The 21,751-nt window shown below is 34.5% G+C and overlaps 1 protein-coding gene across 1 annotated transcript in view; it reads left to right on the forward strand.

Moving 5' to 3' along the window:
* Window positions 1–21,751, forward strand: part of LOC117336341 — a 79,436-nt gene that overhangs the window by 30,648 nt on the left and 27,037 nt on the right. The window contains exons 3-8 of the mRNA XM_033896836.1: window positions 1,680–1,876; window positions 7,763–7,894; window positions 8,799–8,831; window positions 17,420–17,455; window positions 17,767–17,853; window positions 19,209–19,397. Of these exons, the coding sequence (XP_033752727.1) occupies window positions 1,680–1,876; window positions 7,763–7,894; window positions 8,799–8,831; window positions 17,420–17,455; window positions 17,767–17,853; window positions 19,209–19,397 (674 nt within the window). The remainder of the gene's footprint in view (window positions 1–1,679; window positions 1,877–7,762; window positions 7,895–8,798; window positions 8,832–17,419; window positions 17,456–17,766; window positions 17,854–19,208; window positions 19,398–21,751) is intronic.

Consider the following 21,751-nt stretch of genomic DNA (forward strand, 5'->3'; position numbering starts at 1 on the left):
TGCATAATACCTTAATTAATCTTGCAGGTCAATGGTCAATGTCATTATTTCTATAGATTGAAAATCAGTTGAAGTACAATATATTATAAATTCAGCTGATCTGATTAGGCTTATTAGAAGTTATCAAGTTCTACCTTAAGCTTGTGCCTGCTTTCAGGGATAACTTATAAGGGCCCGAAGGTCAAGATCACTGTTACTGAAGAAAGTATTTGCCTAGAATACCACATGTAGCTTCAGGCTTGAAAGTCAAAGATCAAAGATAATGTTACTATAAAAAGAAAAAACAATCATGCACATTACTTTTTTGTTGGGTTCTATGTCACTGTGTCCAGTGCTTTATCCCAGAAAGACTTTATTTTCCCTGAATATTTGGTTTGGTTTAATTTGCTTAACGTCCTATTAACAGCTAAGGTCATTTAAGGACGGCCTCCCGTGCGTGCGACATGCATGCGTGTGTTCAGTGCGTATGTGTGTTTTGGGAGGCTGCGGTATGTTCGTGTTAAGTCTCCTTGTGATAGGCCGGAACTTTTGCCGATTTATAGTGCTACCTCACGGAAGCATACTGCCGAAGACACCCAGCAGCACACCCACCCGGTCACATTATACTGACAACGGGCGAACCAATCGTCCCACTCCGTGTATACTGAGCGCTAAGCAGGAGCAGCAACTACCATAAAAAACTATCTGGCGCTGATTGTGTTATTTTTCAATGAACACGGGGGATAGATACGGTAGCTTTTTAAAAATATATAAATACTTATTACCGGTTAGCTTGTAATAATAATAAACAACCAAAAAATAAAAAATAATGTTTGGTATTTAGGTCACATGAATACGTTGGAGACAAATGATAAGGGTTGAAGTCACAAATTTATGTATATATACAATGATGGTAACTTTATCAACTTCAAATATACTATAACGAATGATTGTTTTATTTTAGAAAGTCATTTTCGTCCGTCGGCAATCTACTTCATTTTTCGAGCGATATTTTTGAACCATTATGATTATGATAAGGAGTTATGTTTTTCTGAAAAAATGATTGGATTTTTGCAAAAAAATATGCATCTATTTGTTAATTTCATTATTTGTTTTATGTCCAGAGATCTACGTGTTCCGGACATTATATGCTGTTGTGCTTGCATGAAATTTTTTTGATAGGAATAGTTTTGCAAAACCTATGGCTCTTTGTTTATTTTAGTGTTAAAATGTTTGTCCGCGTTTGTCAACCGATTTCTTAGCAATTTGTATACAATATAATCATGATTTTTTGATGTGTTGGCTTGAAAAGAGTTTTGATTCAATTTGTTTTCCAAAGTTATTACCCTTTGTTCTTTTCAGAATTTCATTTTTGTCCAAAGATCTTCCCTGTTCGACCGAATTTGAAACTTGGAGTGCATTATAGCCATGATATAAAGTTATGGTTCCTCGATAAAATTTTGATCCGAATTTGTATGCAGAAGTTACTGTCCTTTGTTTATTTCTAGTACTTTTTTCAAAATTTGGTAGGTTTTATAATCATCATATCAAATTGTGCTCAAGAGACTTTTAACTAGTTGTTTTGATCAACTGTTAGAAAACTGAGCACTGATTGATTTAAGGCATGTCAGTATATACAACTTTATAATGCATGATTTGACGGACGCACATTGTTCAACCCTGATGTACTCTTGTTGTAGTGGTGATCCAGCTAGCTTCAGACCTCCAAGTAAAGCAAAAAACCTCTTTGTATGGCGGATATTGTCACGGAACAAAATGGACGGAAAGTTCACCTTGGGACCTGTTGTTGGGGGTTACAGGGAAAACGACAAGGAGTTCGAGAGTAGGGTCAACATGACCTCGAACGATACGATGATTATCAGGAACGTACAGGAAAGTAAGTCCTTTGTTATAACTGCAATATGACATCAGTATACAATTATCGTGATATTAACATTTCATTTTAGTTTTCAATTTCAACCACAGAAGTTAATATACTTGATATAATACTAATGTAGAGAAAGTAAACTAACAACCATATATACATCTATAGTATATGTATATATGCCATCTATAGAAAAATAAGCTCGCTTGACTAGTTGATATATATGTATAACAGATAATACGATAACCAAACACATACACAGTAAAAACTCAACTCAGCCATAAATGATAAATTTCCGCAAATGCAACAGTACAGTCACTTCAAATAGGGTTCTTTGGGCCTTATGCCTTAAGTCTTATGTGTTGACATAATCTCATCCTAAATGCATTCATTTTTGAAGTATATCACATAGATTTTTGAAATTATTTTCTGAGGTTTTTTTCTTCTTAATTATGATTTGCAACCTTTACAATAAATAGAGGATATCTAACAGTGTCTTCAGTAATACCAAATATATTTCACGAGTGGGGCTAATATTTTGATATTTTTCAAAATATTAGCCACACGAGTGAAATATATTTGGTATTACTGAAGACACTATTAGATATTCTGTTTATTACATTTTTTATCAACGAAAAACCTACCCCGTATGCTAACTAGGCCTAATATAAACAAAAAAAGTAGTTCCCCCTGTCCAGGTGCTGACATATATGTCGGGCTTTCTGATTGGTCAATTATTTTGGTATTTTCTAATAATTCATTTGATTGGTCAAATCAGCAAAAGTGATATTTTTCACTAGTGAAAAATATCACTTTTATAGAATGAATAATTTTTGATATTTCTCTGGTAAAAATGTAATAAATTCATTTATATCAAATATACAACATAAAATGTATGACTTCATGATTTGTTAAAGCATGTGAAGAAAAATGCGTACAAGGCATGTTCACATTGATCTTAATTTAAATACATGTATGTTACCTGGACACGTTTTATGGTAGCTCGTAAGGAAAGTAAGCGTGTACCAAACTTTTTTTTAGAAATGACACAACTATGTAAAGTTTTACAAAAATTAAAACATGACGTCATGTCGAGAGCAGATACACGTAAAGCCTATAGCGATTTCACGTAAAGTAAAGCAGAAAACGCTGAGCACTTTCTCCAATGATGGATAAAGCTTCCCCGAAAACCCTATTTAATAACGGCATTTACATTACATTTACTGGTATGAACTTTACTCATCAATAAGCATTACGATAAGAAAAAAAACTTGTTTAAACTCCAGATATAAACGCAACATATTTCGGGTGTTATAACCAAACACATAAGGGTGTTTCAAACATTATTTAACAACTAACCTGCCACAAACTGTATTTGTGCTATAAAAAAAACAATAAGTCCGCTCGCCTATCCATGCGAATATATCTCTGCGAACTGCACTGACAGAAATCGGTACGTTGAAATACTCAGTGCTTGGTAATTCATCTTCAACGTCACCGTCATCTTCCCCGATCATAGATGATCATACCTATTCAAAACACCAGCCCCACTCGTTCCTGACACTTACCGTTTTACACACCAGTGCAACTAATTTGGATGTTGAACCTTCTACTTCTTATTAATAAATATCACATAATTCATATAACCTTTTCGTTCTGTGACAATATGCGGTCCTCGCCATGGCATCTGGGGTGTATATGCCTTTTCGCAATAGGGCAAGCACCATTTCACCTGATTCAATCACTCGATATTTCGCCTTACTGTTGTAAACCTGATTTGCTTGGCCAATCAAGGGCATACTGATTAGGATTCTTATGGTCAGGACCTTCGACTTTCTTCGTTCACTAATCGCGAGGTATAATAATTAAATCACGTGCAACACGTCTTTACCGTAATTCAAATTGGGGAAAACCTAAGCTTTGCTATAAGAGAACAGCAACGTTGGGATATCTCTGAACACATCGTTACCAACAGCTGCTTAAGAGTTCTGTTGTTACGATCGACATGCCCATTGAACACATGGGTCGGTAGGAATCGTCTTCAATTGACAAATAGAAAGTAATATACATAATTGTCGCATCACCGATGACGTTAACTGACTACCCTGGTAAATCAACATCTCATTGGGAACTTCTACACGACAAAAGACATCAACAAGCTCCCATTTCAAAGCTGTAGCTTCTGATTACAGTTTTGCATAGTCAAGAATCATGAGGGTGAAATGCTGTAAGGGGCTGACTATATCGATTGTCATTCGCTGAAATGAAGTATCATTCCAAGTGGCAATTTCGTCACTCGCACGACCTGCAATGCCACATCTGATTGATTGTATTCCTGGCCAGAAGAACAATGCCATAATCCTACAACTGATTCTCGTGTTTCCCAAGTGTCCTGTCATCATCGAGTCATGAGCAAGTCCCATTTACCTTTTGACGATACTTGGTGGGAACAAGCAGTTCCTTGAACATCCTTCCCTGTTGTATAGAAGGGTTCTTATTCTACATATAGACAAGTCCACGCCACGTGAAGAAAAGTGATTTAGCATAAGGACTGCCTTTGACATCTGAATTTTTAACGTATCTTCTGATCCGACTTCTGAGCCTATTTGGATTGATATCCTCTTTTGGGCTTCATATGGTCTATGTAGCCTCTCTTCTGACTTAACCTGGTCGGTATCGCGCTGACATGTTCCTCTAGGCATATTCCAGGATATCCTGGAGGTCTAGCGCAATCAATATTCTCCAATATAAGGTCATCAATAGGAGTATTCACACACCAGGACACCACAGGTCCTTTATAGAATGGTGAGTCATCAATTATGTTAGCCGTAGTAATATAATGTCAAGTAAGATCATCATTGTCTACAAGACTTCGTCTAATGACTACTCGACTACAATCTGTGTCCTTCAAAAAGGCTTAATAATATGGTTGCAAACTAATCCATTCACAACATGCATAACTTCCTCTTCCTCCAAGGCAGGTGTTGAACATGAAATACTTAACTGTTTGCACTCCTGATTATCAGATCGATTCATCATTTTTTGAAACTACTGCTCCACAGATCGATTGACTGTTAGACGTTTTTTTTTTTTAAATATATGCCCGACTGAACAGCATTCCTTACGGCGTTTCTCTATCTCTGTCGACTCTGCTACTAATCCTTCAAGAGACTGTTTCTTCTTCGATTCGCTTTCACCAGTGCTGAAAGGTTACTTCTTCCCGTATTGATTTTTTTCTCTCGATATCAACGATAGAGTGTGGACCAAGCTCATTTCCATTCGTCAGACATGCAAAAACTGATCCCGAAGTATCAAATCATTCAATCCCTCGTAGTCATTTTAAATCGTTTCTGCAAAGCCTGTATCAGGGTGTCATAATCAGGTGCCTGTCCTCTGGTAACATATAAAAAGCATCCTCCAAATCGTTGCGTTTTAGAAGCGCACTATTCTATGGCGCCATCTATCATCTATTGTCTATCCCTATTGCAATATTGAGAACCTCGAAAAGTAAATAATAATCAATGTTGTCTTTCCTTTCTTCATAAAACGGCAGTTTGGACCTTTCATTAAACTATTTGTTGAACTCTTGTCCTGACCCCACAAGAATTCAGTCACTGAATATTCTGAAATTCCAAATATCTCCATCTTCCTAACATGCTCTGTCGAAGAATGCTCCTCGCTCTCCTTTACAAGAGTTAACTGTAAAACTATGTATCTTTAATCAGTTTGTCGTCTTAGAGCGTCTGCCCCTCTTTTATTACGTTTCTGTTCCTCGCATCCTACCGTCTTAAGTTAGATAAATCGGCGTAATTAACAAGTAAAAAACGATGGCAAAAATGATTTATGAAGTTTCAACTAAAAGTAATATGCAAATGTATAATAGCCCATTGATATCAATCTTACTAAAAGTATTGATAAAGAATAGCACAAACACCGGCTATACACTATATGCATCAGTTTATAACATAATTATACAATAAGACAATTTCTTTAAATACTTTCTGCACTTCTAGCATAAACATATATACACTCAAAACTAATTTAGTGTGTGAGCAGCTATGTGTACTGTAAGTCATCGGCGTGGAACTTCTGATGAAATTTACTTTGTTGACAGCTTAATTCCAATATGTCTTTTGTGGACCACTGTAAGCAACCAGTTATGGGCAGATATACATGTATGTACTTGACATCAGGGCATTTGTGCAAAGTGGATCCCTTTCCTGTTGACGCAGTATAGATAGTTGGATCCTACGTGCTACTTTGTTTTTTTTCATGTACGAGCTGCCTAAGCTGTTATTGATTGCAGGTTATACTTGTGGATTAACAAGGCATTATCAAGGCATCTCATCTCAACAACAGCTGCCCAAAAAGATTTTAAAGTATACAAGTGCTACCATGAGTGTCGTTGATACATGACTGGTGACTATGGTTACTGGCCAAGATACAATGTGAGACTCGCAATGGCATCTACCCTCACATCATCGTGGATAGAACTGTAAACATATATATGAATGTCTAATAACGCATTACCAACACTAATTATATTACACTTGCTTAACTATATGGATGGGTTATACATTTTAGCATCTGATTATAGCAGTTAATTTGAAAACTAAACACATACCCGTTACACACTCGTCAGACTTGTTTATTCAAGTAATTAGTTATAGATTCCAGCAAATACAACGCTTTTTAATATATAACACTTTTATCTAAATATTAATGACATGTACTTTACATTGCCTGCATTGTATATGGCAACTATATTTACATAAATGGCATTAAAATTAGAAATGTTGGAAATGTTTTTGGTGGATAGAAAGACACGTAAGAGGAGAAACTCAACTTAGAGCTACAGATTTGCCAGTTGATCGATTTGCAGTTTTTGATCATAAGAGCCAGCAGCGAAATACTGACCTTTGCATAAATAATTTGTCAATACTGAAAGGGACACAAGGTTTTCCTTAGGTAGCATCACATTTATTTAGCCTTTATTGTTATGCGCACAAAAAAAAAAAAAAAAAGAAACCCAAACCCCCCCCCCCCCCCCCCCCACCCCCAAAAAAACCCAAAACAACAAAAAAAAAAAAAAAAAAACAACGACAAACTGAACAAATTTATATACATATTTCGACATAGGGATCACGTTGGCAGTGATCCTCCTATTTACAATCCAGTCAAACAGTTTCAACAATCTCAATGTAGTTAGAGTAGCTTAACCCAGATCCAATTTTTCCAGCTAAACTAGCACAACCTCGAGGCACCACAGTACATTTCCATTTGCTCTGCGCTATCACTATATAACCTTATCAACATAATAGAAAGTTATGATATCATAACTCTCACATAATTCCGCTTGGTTAGTTAAATAAGGAACAATGTTTGTGACGTCGACACAAAATAAGGTCACTTTGCACGACGAAACTTTATTAGGTGTCTTTGACGTCACAAAAATTCAATGTAATCTGCAACAATTTATGCAGTTATTTTGTAAAGAAGGTGACTATCCTCACAGTGGAATACATTCATAGACTATTGAAATGTAATAGATGAATCCGTGTGTATTTCCACGAACTATATTTTTTGATCGTAATGGTCGCGTGTACTCGTCAACAATAGGTCCCATCGACAGCGCGAAATTTGACTTTGGAATGCGATAGCACTGTTACATGTTAATGCTTAAATGACAGTATAAACCATTTTGCTTTCATAAATAACATACAGCCATCAATCTTCCTATGGTCATCGCAATCAACTTACTAAGTTCCTTGTTACGTCATCAATATATTTAGAAGATATTTCTGTATATTTACTTTGTTCTATGTTACTTTATCATTACAAAATATATTACTATTTATTTATCACTTACTATGTTCTTTAATACGTCATTATTTACAGAAGATACCGGCATGTATTATTGCGCTCGCCAAGTTGAAAAGAAGACTCGTTGGAGATTTACTAGCGGCGAGACAAAACACTTTCTCGGTGCTCGTAGACCAGATTTTGTAAGATTTTTCTTTCACATAGACGGTAAGTATGAACTTGGCCTTCGATACTTGTGTTCATTGTATTTTATGGTTCCTAAATGTTTATGTCACGAAAATCCTTCCCAGTAGGTAGGGCGTAATCATCGTACCTGCTGCTTTAAATGCATGAGCGTAAGAGGCGAATTAATTTGGGATCTTATCTTTCCTTTTCTTTCTGTTTCTTCCTAAACAGCATTCTTCTTCCAAATGCCTCACTTAGCAAGGCCTTAATTGGCCTTTGGTTTTGTGTTCGCCCTTGGGGGAAGGCTTTAGGTTCTGTTCGTTGGTCTAGACATACCAAAGTCTTTTAAAATGGAGGCCACCTACTCCTGCTTTACTCCTGCTTAACGCGCAGCATTTTATGAGTGGGACGACTTGTTCTTCTGTTGTCAGGATATAATTTGACCGGGTGGGGTGTTCTGTTGAATATTTCCGGCGGTATATTTCAGGAAGATACCACAATAAAGTCGACATCAGTTTCGCAAGGACACAAATATGAACATATTACAGCCACAAACATAAAATACACATACAGTATACACATGCATCTCACACGCATGGGAGATCGTCCTAAAAAGGCCATATATGTCGATAGGATGTTAAACAATAAGACACCAAAATGCCCTTACGGAAATTGGATATGTAGAGTCGCATGATTTTGTTATATATAACATGTCTCGCTTGAAGAAATTTGGGAATTTCAAATAATGTTTAACACTTTGAAAATTAGATTGGATCAACTTCATGTCGCTCAGTCATTGTTTGTGTTGTCGTTCCTGAGATAATGTATAGTGGTATACAAACAAATACTGACCATTTACATGTACAATCAGTATCAATTGATTCGCTTTTCATACAAATTCATTTGTATTTTGTTTTTGAACTTTAAATATATATCTTATCTACAGTTGTATTACCAAGACGATGGCCACCAAAACTAGGTAAGCAATACCAGTCATGAAACGGCAATGCCCTATCATACAACTCTATGTCAAATTGACAAAGATAACCGGGACACTACAGTTTCAACAGTAACGACCATAACCAAAGAGCCGAAAACAATGACTTGATATTTTGTAACGGAGCATTTCAAATTTCAAGATGACGCTTGTATCTTGAATTCAATAAAATCTGATATATGTAATACATTTTTTTCAATAACTGTGTAACATTTTAATCCACCGTGTAATATTTCAATAACCGTGTAACCTTTAAATAACCGAACAGCATTTCGATAACCATGTAACCTTTCAATAACGGGAAAAAACTCTGTGTAACATTTCAATAACCGTACAGCATTTCAATAACTGTAACATGCCACTAACCGTATAACATTTCAATCACCGTGTAACACTTTAACATTTAAGGTGGTTGCCTACATCTACCATCAAATTTTCATTTTATTTTGATTATCTAGAGCTTAAATTTGAAAGAAAAAAGTTATTTCGTCTAGTAGATTATTTTACAAAAAATCCCAAATAGGCTGAAAAATAACCCTGTCTGAGAAATACTAAGAAAATGGTATTTTGAGAAAATCAATATTTGTTGCATGCTTATTCTGTACACAAAGAAAATAACACCCTTTCTTAATTCCATAGAAGTGTTTTTCTCATGGGAAGAATCTTCATAAGAGTTTTTATTTATTTATTCATGGCAGGAATAACCTCAGTAAATAAGAAAAAAAAGTTACAAACATAGCAGTCTGAACTCCTTTTAGAAGGCTTCATTTTCAAATATACACCAAACCTTAAAATTTTAGACAGAAGAAAAACGTGAATGTATCTCGATAAAGAAACTTAAGTGTCGTTTTGCTATTCTTAAGCATCATCAGTTTTTTTTAATCCCTGAAAAGGACTTACGGATTTTGAGATTTTTGACAAAAACCCACCCCTCCACCTCACATCAGAACCATATAAAATATAGACTATTTACCAGAATCCATAATGTTAATGACCTTGTTTGTTTTTTATTTAAAATAATCCTTTACTTTTAAAGTTTCTAAATATTATATTCATATAATATAGTCAACATTATGTCCTTATTTCCCCTTCAAATGAATCCTTTTTATCTTCAAACTACATTTTTAAGTATATACATGAACATGCAGCTAATTTATATTGTCTTCAAAACTCTGAATAAAATACCATTAGATAGATACGTTAATAGATATCCGTTATACAATGCCTCAATCAGACGTAATAGAATACACTGAATCACAAAATTTGGATTCATTAGATAGTTGCTAGTAAATATATAAGGGATAGTGTTTTGTTTTACAGTGTTCCTGCTATTTGAACAGTACCTTGATAATGTATTATTCAGAGAATTGCAACATCAGGTGTTCTAAAACTATTTCGTTACGAGATAATTTCTTGACGTTTTGTTGAAAAAAATCTACACTTTATGCTATAAAGTACTCATCAGTACAATGATTCATTTACATGTCATCTGTTCTTCTGCTGGTTATAGCCGGTTGGAGTAACATCGCCAATTCTCGCGAGATTAATGCAAAAAGTTGCTCAAAAGAACAATTACTCTTGTGAGTTCCTTAAAAAAGATACCTCTTTTGAAGGAGCACATGCAGGTGTAGGCAACCATCTTTAGTAACTGTGTACCATTTCATTAACTTTGTAACACTTCAATAACCTAGTAACCATTCAATAACCCTGTAACACTTCAATAACCTTGTAACACTTCAATAACCTTGTAACACTTCAATAACCTAGTAACGCTTCAATAACCTAGTAACACTTCAATAACCTTGTTACACTTCAATAACCTAGTAACACTTCAATAACCTAGTAACACTTCAATAACCTTGTAACACTTCAATAACCTAGTAACACTTCAATAACCTAGTAACACTTCAATAACCTTGTTACACTTCAATAACCGTGTAACACTTCAATAACCTTGTAAACTTCAATAACCTTGTAACACTTTAATAACCTAGTAACACTTCAATAACCTAGTAACACTTCAATAACCTTGTAACACTTCAATAACCTAGTAACACTTCAATAACCTAGTAACACTTCAATAACCGTGTAACACTTCAATAACCTAGTAACACTTCAATAACCTAGTAACACTTCAATAACCTAGTAACACTTCAATAACCGTGTAAGCCTTCAATAACCTAGTAACACTTCAATAACCTAGTAACACTTCAATAACCTTGTAACACTTCAATAACCTAGTAACACTTCAATAACCTTGTAACACTTCAATAACCTAGTAACACTTCAATAACCGTGTAACACTTCAATAACCTAGTAACACTTCATTAACCTAGTAACACTTCAATAACCTTGTAACACTTCAATAACCTTGTAACACTTCAATAACCTTGTAACACTTCAATAATCGTGTAACACTTCAATAACCTTGTAACACTTCAATAACCTAATAACACTTCAATAACCTTGTAACACTTCAATAACCGTGTAACACTTCAATAACCTAGTAACACTTCAATAACTTAGTAACACTTCAATAACCTAGTAACACTTCAATAACCTAGGAACACTTCAATAACCTTGTAACATTTCAATAACCTAGTAACACTTCAATAACCGTGTAACACTTCAATAACCTTGTAACACTTCAATAACCGTGTAACACTTCAATAACCGTGTAACACTTCAATAACCTTGTAACACTTTAGTAACCTAGTAACACTTCAATAACCTAGTAACACTTCAATAACCTTGTAACACTTCAATAACCTAGTAACACTTCAATAACCTAGTAACACTTCAATAACTTAGTAACACTTCAATAACCTAGTAACACTTCAATAACCTAGTAACACTTCAATAACCTAGTAACACTTCAATAGCCTTGTAACACTTCAATAACCTAGTAACACTTCCATAACCTAGTAACACTTCAATAACTTAGTAACACTTCAATAACCTAGTAACACTTCAATAACCTAGTAACACTTAAATAACCTAGTAACACTTCAATAACCGTGTAACACTTCAATAACCTTGTAACACTTCAATAACCTTGTTACACTTCAATAACCGTGTAACACTTCAATAACCTTGTAAACTTCAATAACCTTGTAACACTTTAATAACCTAGTAACACTTCAATAACCTAGTAACACTTCAATAACCTTGTAACACTTCAATAACCTAGTAACACTTCAATAACCTTGTAACACTTCAATAACCTTGTAACACTTCAATAACCTAGTAACACTTCAATAACCTTGTAACACTTCAATAACTTAGTAACACTTCAATAACCTAGTAACACTTCAATAACCTAGTAACACTTCAATAACCGTGTAAGCCTTCAATAACCTAGTAACACTTCAATAACCTAGTAACACTTCAATAACCTTGTAACACTTCAATAACCTAGTAACACTTCAATAACCGTGCAACACTTCAATAACCTAGTAACACTTCAATAACCTAGTAGCACTTCAATAACCGTGTAACACTTCAATAACCGTGTAACACTTCCATAACCGTGTAACACTTCAATAACCGTGCAACACTTAAATAACCTTGTAAACTTCAATAACATTGTAACACTTTAATAACCTAGTAACACTTCAATAACCTAGTAACACTTCAATAACCTAGTAACACTTCAATAACCTTGTAACACTTCAATAACCTAGTAACACTTCAATAATCGTGTAACACTTCAATAACCTTGTAACACTTCAATAACCTAGTAACACTTCAATAACCGTGTAACACTTCAATAACCTAGTAACACTTCATTAACCTAGTAACACTTCAATAACCTAGTAACACTTCAATAACCTTGTAACACTTCAATAACCTTGTAACACTTCAATAATCGTGTAACACTTCAATAACCTTGTAACACTTCAATAACCTAGTAACACTTCAATAACCTTGTAACACTTCAATAACCGTGTAACACTTCAATAACCTAGTAACACTTCAATAACTTAGTAACACTTCAATAACCTAGTAACACTTCAATAACCTAGGAACACTTCAATAACCTTGTAACATTTCAATAACCTAATAACACTTCAATAACCGTGTAACACTTCAATAACCTTGTAACACTTCAATAACCTAGTAACACTTCAATAACCTAGTAACACTTCAATAACCTTGTAACACTTCAATAACCGTGTAACACTTCAATAACCTAGTAACACTTAAATAACCTAGTAACACTTCAATAACCGTGTAACACTTCAATAACCTAGTAACGCTTCAATAACCTACTAACACTTCAATAACCTTGTTACACTTCAATAACCTAGTAACACTTCAATAACCTAGTAACACTTCAATAACCTTGTAACACTTCAATAACTTAGTAACACTTCAATAACCTAGTAACACTTCAATAACCTTGTAACACTTCAATAACCTTGTAAACTTCAATAACCTTGTAACACTTTAATAACCTAGTAACACTTCAATAACCTAGTAACACTTCAATAACCTAGTAACACTTCAATAACCTAGTAACACTTCAATAACCTTGTAACACTTCAATAACCTAGTAACACTTCAATAACCTAGTTACACTTCAATAACCTTGTCACACTTCAATAACCTAGTAACACTTCAATAACCTAGTAACTCTTCAATAACCTAGTAACACTTCAATAACCGTGTAACACTTCAATAACCTTGTAACACTTCAATAACCTAGTAACACTTCAATAACCTAGTAAAACTTCAATAACCTAGTAACACTTCAATAACCTTGTAACACTTCAATAACCTAGTAACACTTCAATAACCTTGTAACACTTCAATAACCTAGTAACACTTCAATAACCGTGTAACACTTCAATAACCTAGTAACACTTCAATAACCTAGTAACACTTCAATAACCTAGTAACACTTCAATAACCGTGTAACACTTCAATAACCTAGTAACACTTCAATAACCGTGTAACACTTCAATAACCGTGTAACACTTCAATAACCGTGTAACACTTCAATAACCTAGTAACACTTCCATAACCGTGTAACACTTCAATAACCTAGTAACACTTCAATAACCTTGTAACACTTCAATAACCTAGTAACACTTCAATAACCTAGTAACACTTCAATAACCTAGTAACACTTCAATAACCTAGTAACACTTCAATAACCTTGTAACACTTCAATAACCTAGTAACACTTCAATAACCTAGTAACACTTCAATAACCTAGTAACACTTCAATAACCTAGTAACACTTCAATAACCTAGTAACACTTCAATAACCTAGTAACACTTCAATAACCTTGTAACCATTCAATACTTATGTAACATTTCGATAACGCGTAAAAAAATTCAAAAACCGTACAACATATATTAATAACGTAAAACGTTTTAATAACCGCGTAATATTTCAATTACCGTCAATATTTCAAAATCTGTGTAACATTACAATAACCGCGTTATATTTCAGTAAACGTCCAACATTTCAATAGCCGTGAAACATTTCAATAACCATGTAACATTTCAATAGCCGTGTAACATTCTGAATAACCGTATAACATTTCAGTAAATAATTAACATTTAGAAAACCGTGTAACATTTCAGCAATAATATGACTTTTCAGTAACCGTGTAAAATTTCAGTAATCATTCAACATTTCAGTAGCCGTGTAACATTTTAATCACCGTGTAAAATTCCAATAAATGTACAATATTCCAAAAACCGTTTAATTTTAGTAATCATGCAACATTTCAATATCCGTTTAATGTTTCGATAACCGTAGAACATATTGATAACTGTTATACTTTCCAATAAGTTAGTAATATTTTAGTTCTAAAAGTCAATAACCGTACAACATTTCTGTAGCTGTGTAACTTTTCCAAAACCGCGGAACATTTCAATAACCGTACATTTCAATAGCTATGTAACACTTCAATAGCCTTATAACTTTTTATAAACCATTTAACATTTCATACCACCTTGAAACATTTCAATCAGTGTTTTTTCTATGTCAAATAACTATTGGTTATTTTAATAATCAAGTAACGATTCAAGTAACTATGTAACATTTCTACTAACTTGCACTGTAGCAGTTTAATAATCCTGTTACATTTCAATATTCCTAAAATTTTCAATAACCTCGTAATATCTCAGTAATCATGCAACATTTCAATATCCGTTTATTGTTTTGATAACCGGGTATCATTTCAATAACAGTGATACATTTCAATAACCGTGTAATATTAAAGTTATAAAGCGACATTTCAATATCCGTTTAACATTCCAATAACCGTACAACATTTGTTTAACCTTTAATACCTTCAGAAACCTTGTAACTTTTGATAAACCATGTAACATTTCAAACAACCGTAAGACATTACAAACACTATTGTGACATTTCTATTAATGTGAACTGTACCATTTCAATAGTCGTGTTATATTTCAATAACCTGGCATCGATATGAAAATGTCTTAAGTTAATGAAATGTTTTGGGTTATTGGAAGGTTACACGGTTACCAAAATGCTGTAGGGTTTTTCAAATGTTACACGGTTATTGAAATGTTACACGGTTATCGAAATGTTACACGGCTGTTGAAATGTTGCATTGTTACTGAAATATTACACGGTAAATAAAAAGTGAACTGGCATATGGGACTGTCATAATGATACACGGTGATTGAAATGTAACATGATTATTGAAATGGTACAGTACACATTAATACACAGTTGCTTGAATCGTTACTTGTTCTTAAAATATTCAATAGTTAATTGACTTAAGAATAGCTTATTGCAATGCTTCAAGGTTGTGTAAAATTTTACATGGTTTATAAAACGTTACACGGCTATTGAGATGTAAAACGCGTATTGAAATGTTATACGGTTATTGAAATGTTATACGATTATTGAAATGTTTTATAGTTGTTGAAATATCACACGGTTATTGAAAGTACAGGCTATTGAAATGTTACCCGGTTATTGAAATGTTGTGCGGTAATTGAAATGTTGTACAGTTATTGAACTGTCGTACAACTATTGAAATGTTACATGGTTATTGAAATGATACCCGCTATGGAAATGTTACAGAGGTATTGAAATGTTGTACAATTATTGAAATGTTACACAATTATTGAAATATCCTATGATAACTGAAGTATTTCTTGGTTATTGAAATGTTACAGAAGTGAATAAAGTTTTGCACGGTTGTTAAAAATCTTACACACCTATTGAAAGCTACATGGTTATCAAAATATTGTACTTTAAAAAAAAAAGTTTAACGGTTATTTCATTATTGAAATGCTAACATTATGTTACATTTCAAAAACCTTGTTTCATTATGAAAATGCCTTCTGCCATTTCACTTTTTATTAACCGTGTAATATTTCAGTAATCATGCAACATTTCAATGGCCGTGTAATTTTTTAATAACCGTGTAACATTTCAAAAACTACAAATTATAAATAAACGTGCAATATTTCAAAAACAGTAAAACATATCAATAAAAGTAAGACTTTTCAATAACCATGTTCATTTCAGAAACTATGCGACATTTAGATAACCGTGTAGCATTTAAATAGCCGTGTTACATTTCATAACCGTGCTTCTTTTCAATAATCATCAAACTTTTAAAACCGTGTAATAGTTTAGCAATCATGCAAGATTGGAATATCCGTTCGACATTACAATAACAGTTTAACATTTAAGTAACTGTGAAGCATTTCAATTACCGTGTAATATTGCAGTTATAAAGCAACATTTCTATAACCGTACATTTCAATAACTGTAATATTTTAATAACCTTACAACATTTCAACTACCATTAAACATTCCAATACCGTACAATATTTCAATAGGTGTATAACATTTCAAAAACCGTTTTACATTTCAACAACCATGTAATATTTAAATAACTATAAAAACATTCCAATAAGTGTGTTATATTTCAATAACCATACAACTTTTCAGTAACTGTGTTACCTTTCCACAACCGTGTAACATTTCAATAACCGTATAACATTTCAATAACCGTATAACATTTTAATAACCGCATAACATTTCAATAACCGTATAACATTTCAATAACCGTATAACATTTCAATAACCGCATAACATTTCAATAAGCGTTTTACATCTCAATAGCCGTGTAACTTTTTATAACCATGTAAAATTTTACACAACCGTGAAGCATTGCAATAAGCTATTTTTATGTCAAGTATTGAATATTTCAACAACCAAGTAACGATTCAACCAACTGTATTAACGTGTACTGTACCATTTCAATAATCATGTTACATTTCAATCACCTTGTATCATGATAAAAATACCATAAGCCAGTTCACTTTTTTTTTATTAACCGTTCAAAAGTTCAAAAGACTTTTTTGACGGAAAACAATCGGTTTGCCCGTACAATCAAAATGTAATGTGAGATTTATAAGTTAAGGATATGTCCACATTAGACCAATTATGTAAGAGCTGAATTGCCATTATTATAACATGTCTTACAATCATTGTAATATACCGTACTGTTCTTAACGCAATTATCAGTGGCGTTTTATGTAATGAATTCAACCTTGATTTCCAGTTACCAATGTTTCCGCCTTACCAAGGATAAGCGACAGTGAGTATTTTGGTTGTTGATATCGTTTGCCAAAATAAATAGCCGATGAATCCACTGAAAGACCCTCTTCAAAGGTTTTACCACCATTAAGCCTCCTGAATCTGCTGTTTTATTTTACAAACATTGCGTGGTTCGCGGTAGATGCCCAATGATTCAATTGTGTCATAAGGCCACGATCTATGAGTTCTTCTGTTGTATTGAAGGTCACAAAAAGTTGGTCAAACAAAATGTTTTAATGTATATCAAAAGTATAATTTGGCCGTCGGAAACGTCATCTTACGTTCATGAGCGTTCTTCATAATATATTTCAGCTCACGCAAATCTAGAATATTTCACCAATTGGGGAGAGTGGTCATTGTGCAGTATATGTGGTGAGGAAGGAGAGCGCTGGCGGACAGGTAAATAGCATTTTACATTTATGTAATGGAGGTCACATAAATCATGTGGGGAGAGAAGATAGTTTCTGCGGGACTGTAGGAAGTTACTTGTATTGGGAGTACGGACTGTGTTGGTACAACTGTTTCGAGAAGATATGAAATTACATATGTGAAAGTAAGAATATTTCTGGCGGGACAGTGTCATGTTGTATTGAATAGTTATGGGAAACTTATTATTATAGTATGGTACTAAGTTACGTGTGTGAGGAGTACGGTTAGTTCTGGTGAGACTGTAAGAAGTGTATGGGGAGCACCGGCTAGTTGTGGCAACACTGTCAGAAGTTACGTTTGTGGGGAGTATGTACGCGTTCTGGCCAGACCCTGGCATGTTATTTTGAATAAGTGTGTGGAAAAAGGGGGATGTTTGTATGACGTTACAATGTTACGTGTCAGGAGTACGTCTAGCTGTGAAGTCACTGTACGAAGTTACGTATGTGGGGAGTAAGGTTAATTTTGGTTAGACTGTACGAAGTCGTATATATGTTGGAAGTACGGCTCCGAGAATTGTCGCACTACTGTGAGAGGTTACATTTGTTGATAGTACAAAATATATTTAGGCATCATAGGTTGTTCTGATGGAATTGTATGAAGTATCATTTGTAGGGCGTACGAAAAATTTGGCAGAACTGTATGAAGTGTATGTCGGCAGTACAGAGCGTTCTTGGACTATCATATGTTCGTGCAGAGTAACTAATAGTTGTGGCGGGATGTATAGAGTTACATTTTGTGAGAGTAAGGACAGTTCTGGGGAGACTATGTGATATTCACTGTGTGGTGACTACAGATGGTTCTAGTGGGATTGTTTGAAGTTACCTAGTAGGGATTACAGAGTATTCCTGCTTGAGTTTACGAAGCTACATTTGTGGCAAGTAAAGTCCTGGCTGAACTGTAAGAAGTTGCTTGTTGGAGGAGTACGAAGGGTTCTTGTACGATTGTACATGTAGTTTCATGTGTTGGTCGAGTTCTAGTTGAACTGTTAGACGTTTCATGTGTAAAGATGTGGAGATTACGATTAGACGTTTGTGGAACAGAGAGGTGCGTAAGATGTTTTGCTGTTTGACGAAAAAGTATATAAGTTGATAGACTGGTACATTGTTAAAAGCTTGGTCTTTCGATTATGAGAGGACTTATTGCCTGTAAAAAAACAATGCATTTTCACCGAGTCGGGGGATCGCCAACATACTGGTAGGAAAAAGAGTTTATTAGGTACAACGAGGACATTTATTCCTGTGATATAGATTGATTATTTGCGTAGAATTTATGAGATAATATAAACTAGAGTACGAAAAAGTAAACCCGTAATATGTTTTATTCAGGTTTATGCTGGGCAAAGATGATTACACGAACAGTTTACATTTCACCGGCCTTCGTCTACTATACCATGTTGGCCGCGCCAGGCGGTATACCTTGCAGGGCGTCGTTGTTTAAACACTATCCAAGAATGCATGCAAGATTTAGGTCAAATGAGAAAATGGTTCAATCATGTAACATTCCCTGTGTAAATGGTAAGTCAGCTTCATATTGATTTCGGCATTTACTTTTTTATTCCACCTACATATAATCCCTTTAAGTTTGTTCATGTAACACTTTCAAGTTCAATTATCTATAGATACAAAAATAGTATTTTTAGTGTAGAAATACAACGGCGAGATCTAAAAGCATCATTTCATTTTCCCCAGATTTTGCAACCCGTAATGATACGAAACATGTTTTAGGGTGACATTGAAGTCAGGCTTTTTTCCTCTAAATTTTATGTTTATGTTTACTGCTGGTCTGCATTTGAATTTTCTTTCAGCTAAATAAATTTTCATTCAAAAGGAAAACAAAAGCTGGCTTAAGACTGCATTTGGTTCACATTATCAACACAACATTCTCAACTGATGGGGTATAGAGTCTAACCCCTAAATTCTTCCAACACATCCTCTCAACACCGCCATTTTGACTAACGCACATAAATCGTGATTAAAGAACAAATTATGCTACTGTCACTGGTTATACATGTATAAATCATGTTTCAAAAAGAGGTTTAAGCTCTGTTCGCACATGTACACCTTCAGCACCAGTTTTTTTTTTCAAATTTGAGACCAAAGGCCAGAACTTCCGTATCATCAATCATGTAACATTCCAACAAGTATCCTGCATATTGGTCCATGTATCATATCCAATTACTTGTGCCAAGTGTCATTTCCAGTATATGGGGTATATCAAAACATCACTTAATCTCAGATACTGTGTTGCCTCAAGTAGAACCGTTAGGATCTGCCTGTACCAACACATTTAAATATGCCTATTCATACGAGGCAGTATATGCAGGTTTTCCTAATTGGCCACTACAGGAGTTTGGATGACTGGCAACGCCTCAATAAGAAACTCAATTAGAATCTGAGGATGAGGTATACTATTTGCGTTATGTCTGAACATAAAACATACTATGATTTAAAACAAGCTATAGCTTTCAGTGACTCGGTTTTGTAACATCATAGTTGCAATCTTCATTGAATGAGAACGTTGATCGCCTTGTCATGTTCACAGCATATTTGTCTTTTGAAAGCCTAACATGGTGTCAGGAAATTAAAACGAACTTAACACTTTAGGGGAAAACTTACATTTGTAACTGAAAACGATGGATACTTATTATTTCACAACGTAAAAATCTTTTAAATTCAAAGAGCCAGCAGGAGATTCCGAGAGGCCTTCTTGGTAGAAAGGAAGCCCGAATGAAATAAAATATCGACGATTCCAAGGTCGAGGAATCGTTAGGCTCTACAAGCGCTGAAATGTTCGATGCTTTGAAAACCAAATTGTCATAAAAAGAAATCTTATCTTTGAAAGGGCAAAGTTTAATCAGAGGGAGCAGTCATAAACTGAAGCTATATAAACCTTAATAATGTCGTTATGCCTTTCTCAGGACAGTGTGATTATGGCATTCTAAGGGATGAAATAAAAAAACAAATTGATAGTTGGGCTTAGAGACTCACACTCACAAAAACAAATTTACTGGTCAGACAGACAGAGACAGTAAAACTAGATAGTCGAAAGAAATAACACTGGAGGGAAGAATCAAGTAATTATTAACAGTTATGGCCGACAAAATCGACAAGGACAAAACAATAAGATAACAAATATAGAATTCAGAAAATATACTAGCGGAAAAAAATAGAAACTTAAGTCCGGTTTTTCCTCTTAGACACATTGTTTTAGTCTAAATTCAAATAAAGTTCACACTGAGCTACGTCCATGCAGTATGAAAATGTTCTTCAATCAAAATTTAGTCGACTGTGAACCCGCTCGACGATGCAGCATTCAGTAGATTTTTCAAGAAATCGTGCATCCGCAGTACTATTGCACCATACGTGCTTGTAAATTATTACAAATCAAACATTTGAACAGTACAGATGTTAAGTTGTCGGCTCTAATGGTTGGCCAGTGAATCCAAGAATGCTAAAAGAATCGGTTGCGGAAATTCCATTTAAGGCCACGACGTCCCTTTACGTAGAGACGACGTCAACGTCAAAAGTAGTGGCTGCTTGCATTTGCAACTTATCTGTTTCGTTTGGCTCATTGGAGACGCATGTTGTTCACTGACGATTCTCGCTTTACGTTTTACAGATCAGATGGACGTCATGTTATGGTTTGTGCAGGGATATCTCAAGGCGTGAAATCGTTTCTCGTGATTAATCATGTCCATGTCAATCAGATACTACAGCAGTGACAATTATACACCGCCTGTCACAATGAAGCTTTAACGCCGACAGCCTAGACACAGCCTGTCACAATGATGCTACAGCGCCGACAGCCTATACACTGCCTGTCACATAGATGTTACAGCGCCGACAGTCTTAACACTAGTTGTCACATA

This window comes from Pecten maximus, chromosome 10 (assembly GCF_902652985.1).
Source record: "Pecten maximus chromosome 10, xPecMax1.1, whole genome shotgun sequence".
NCBI classification, from domain to species: Eukaryota; Metazoa; Mollusca; class Bivalvia; order Pectinida; family Pectinidae; genus Pecten; species Pecten maximus.